This window comes from Pinus tabuliformis, chromosome 1_2 (assembly GCF_031772625.1).
Source record: "Pinus tabuliformis cultivar Carrire ecotype Pingquan chromosome 1_2, CPIR1, whole genome shotgun sequence".
Taxonomy (NCBI): Eukaryota; Viridiplantae; Streptophyta; class Pinopsida; order Pinales; family Pinaceae; genus Pinus; species Pinus tabuliformis.
Window position 1 is genome coordinate 660,968,375 of NC_142298.1, and position 994 is coordinate 660,969,368.

A 994-nucleotide genomic window follows, 5' to 3' on the forward strand; every position below is an offset into this window, starting at 1 on the left:
TCACTTCTGCTGGGCTCTTCTACTGGTTAGCCAGGATCTCAGAAGCAGCTTGGTTCTGTGGTGCCATAGGAGCCTATCTCCTAGGCTAAGTGTCCTTATGAGAATGCGGGTGGGAGGTGATATCCGGTGCCGAGGTCTAAATTTCTTTTTGCACAACAGGGGGCAATATTTATAAAGATGCCCAACCTTATGGCACCTTCAGCATCGAAATGGGACGTCATCATAGTCCAGTAGTTATCTTCTAGTGTTGTTCCTCCAACGGATGTCTATGTACTCGAGCAAGCCCTTTGAGAGGTCTAGATGAACCAATATCTTAGCATAAGCCAATTTCCCCGAAGTCTGGTATGAATCATCAAATGTGAGGTAAACTTCGAGGGCATTCCCTATGCACTTGAAGACATCTTCCATCCAAAAATGCAGTGGTAGTCCAAGCAATCGAACCCATATAGGACCTGCATCGACCCTCTCCCACTCCGGGTCAAAGAGGGGAGTCCATCTTCTGAGTAGAACAAGAGCTAGGTCAAGGTGCCAGACTGTGGATAGAACCCAGTTGGTGTGCTCCAAACAGCTAAAATGCAAAGCAAACCATCCTTTGACTAGGGTTTGGACCTTCGGGATATCCTTTAGGTTTTCGCCCCAAACCTCCGAGACCCATTGCTGTAATTTTGCCACACTGTAGTGTCTGCCGCGAACCCGACCGACTAACACCTTCTCAGCTATGTCCATGGCGTCCAATAATTTAATGTCCTCTGCAAAATTGAGGGGCACCACATAGGCCCAAAGCTTTAGACCCCTTTTCTTCCTCGAAAGCCTAGAACCCCCTGCAGCCGACGCTTCCTGAGTCGAGGAGGGTTAGGAAGGTCCCGACGAAGGAGAAACCCTAGGGTTTTCAGTCACTGCCTTTGAAATAGAAGAAAAAATGCTAGAAATAGATCCTATGCCTATATAGTGCCATCGAGAGGGAGATGAAGAGAATAGCGGAGAAACTGGTACA

The 994-nt window shown here is 47.9% G+C and overlaps 1 protein-coding gene across 1 annotated transcript; it reads right to left on the reverse strand.

Moving 5' to 3' along the window:
- Positions 1 to 234: 234 nt before the first annotated feature.
- On the reverse strand, positions 235 to 726 carry LOC149207417 (uncharacterized). Its single transcript, XM_089398034.1, has one exon. It carries the CDS (start codon positions 724 to 726, stop codon positions 235 to 237), a length of 492 nt encoding a protein of 163 aa, XP_089254160.1.
- Positions 727 to 994: the final 268 nt, after the last annotated feature.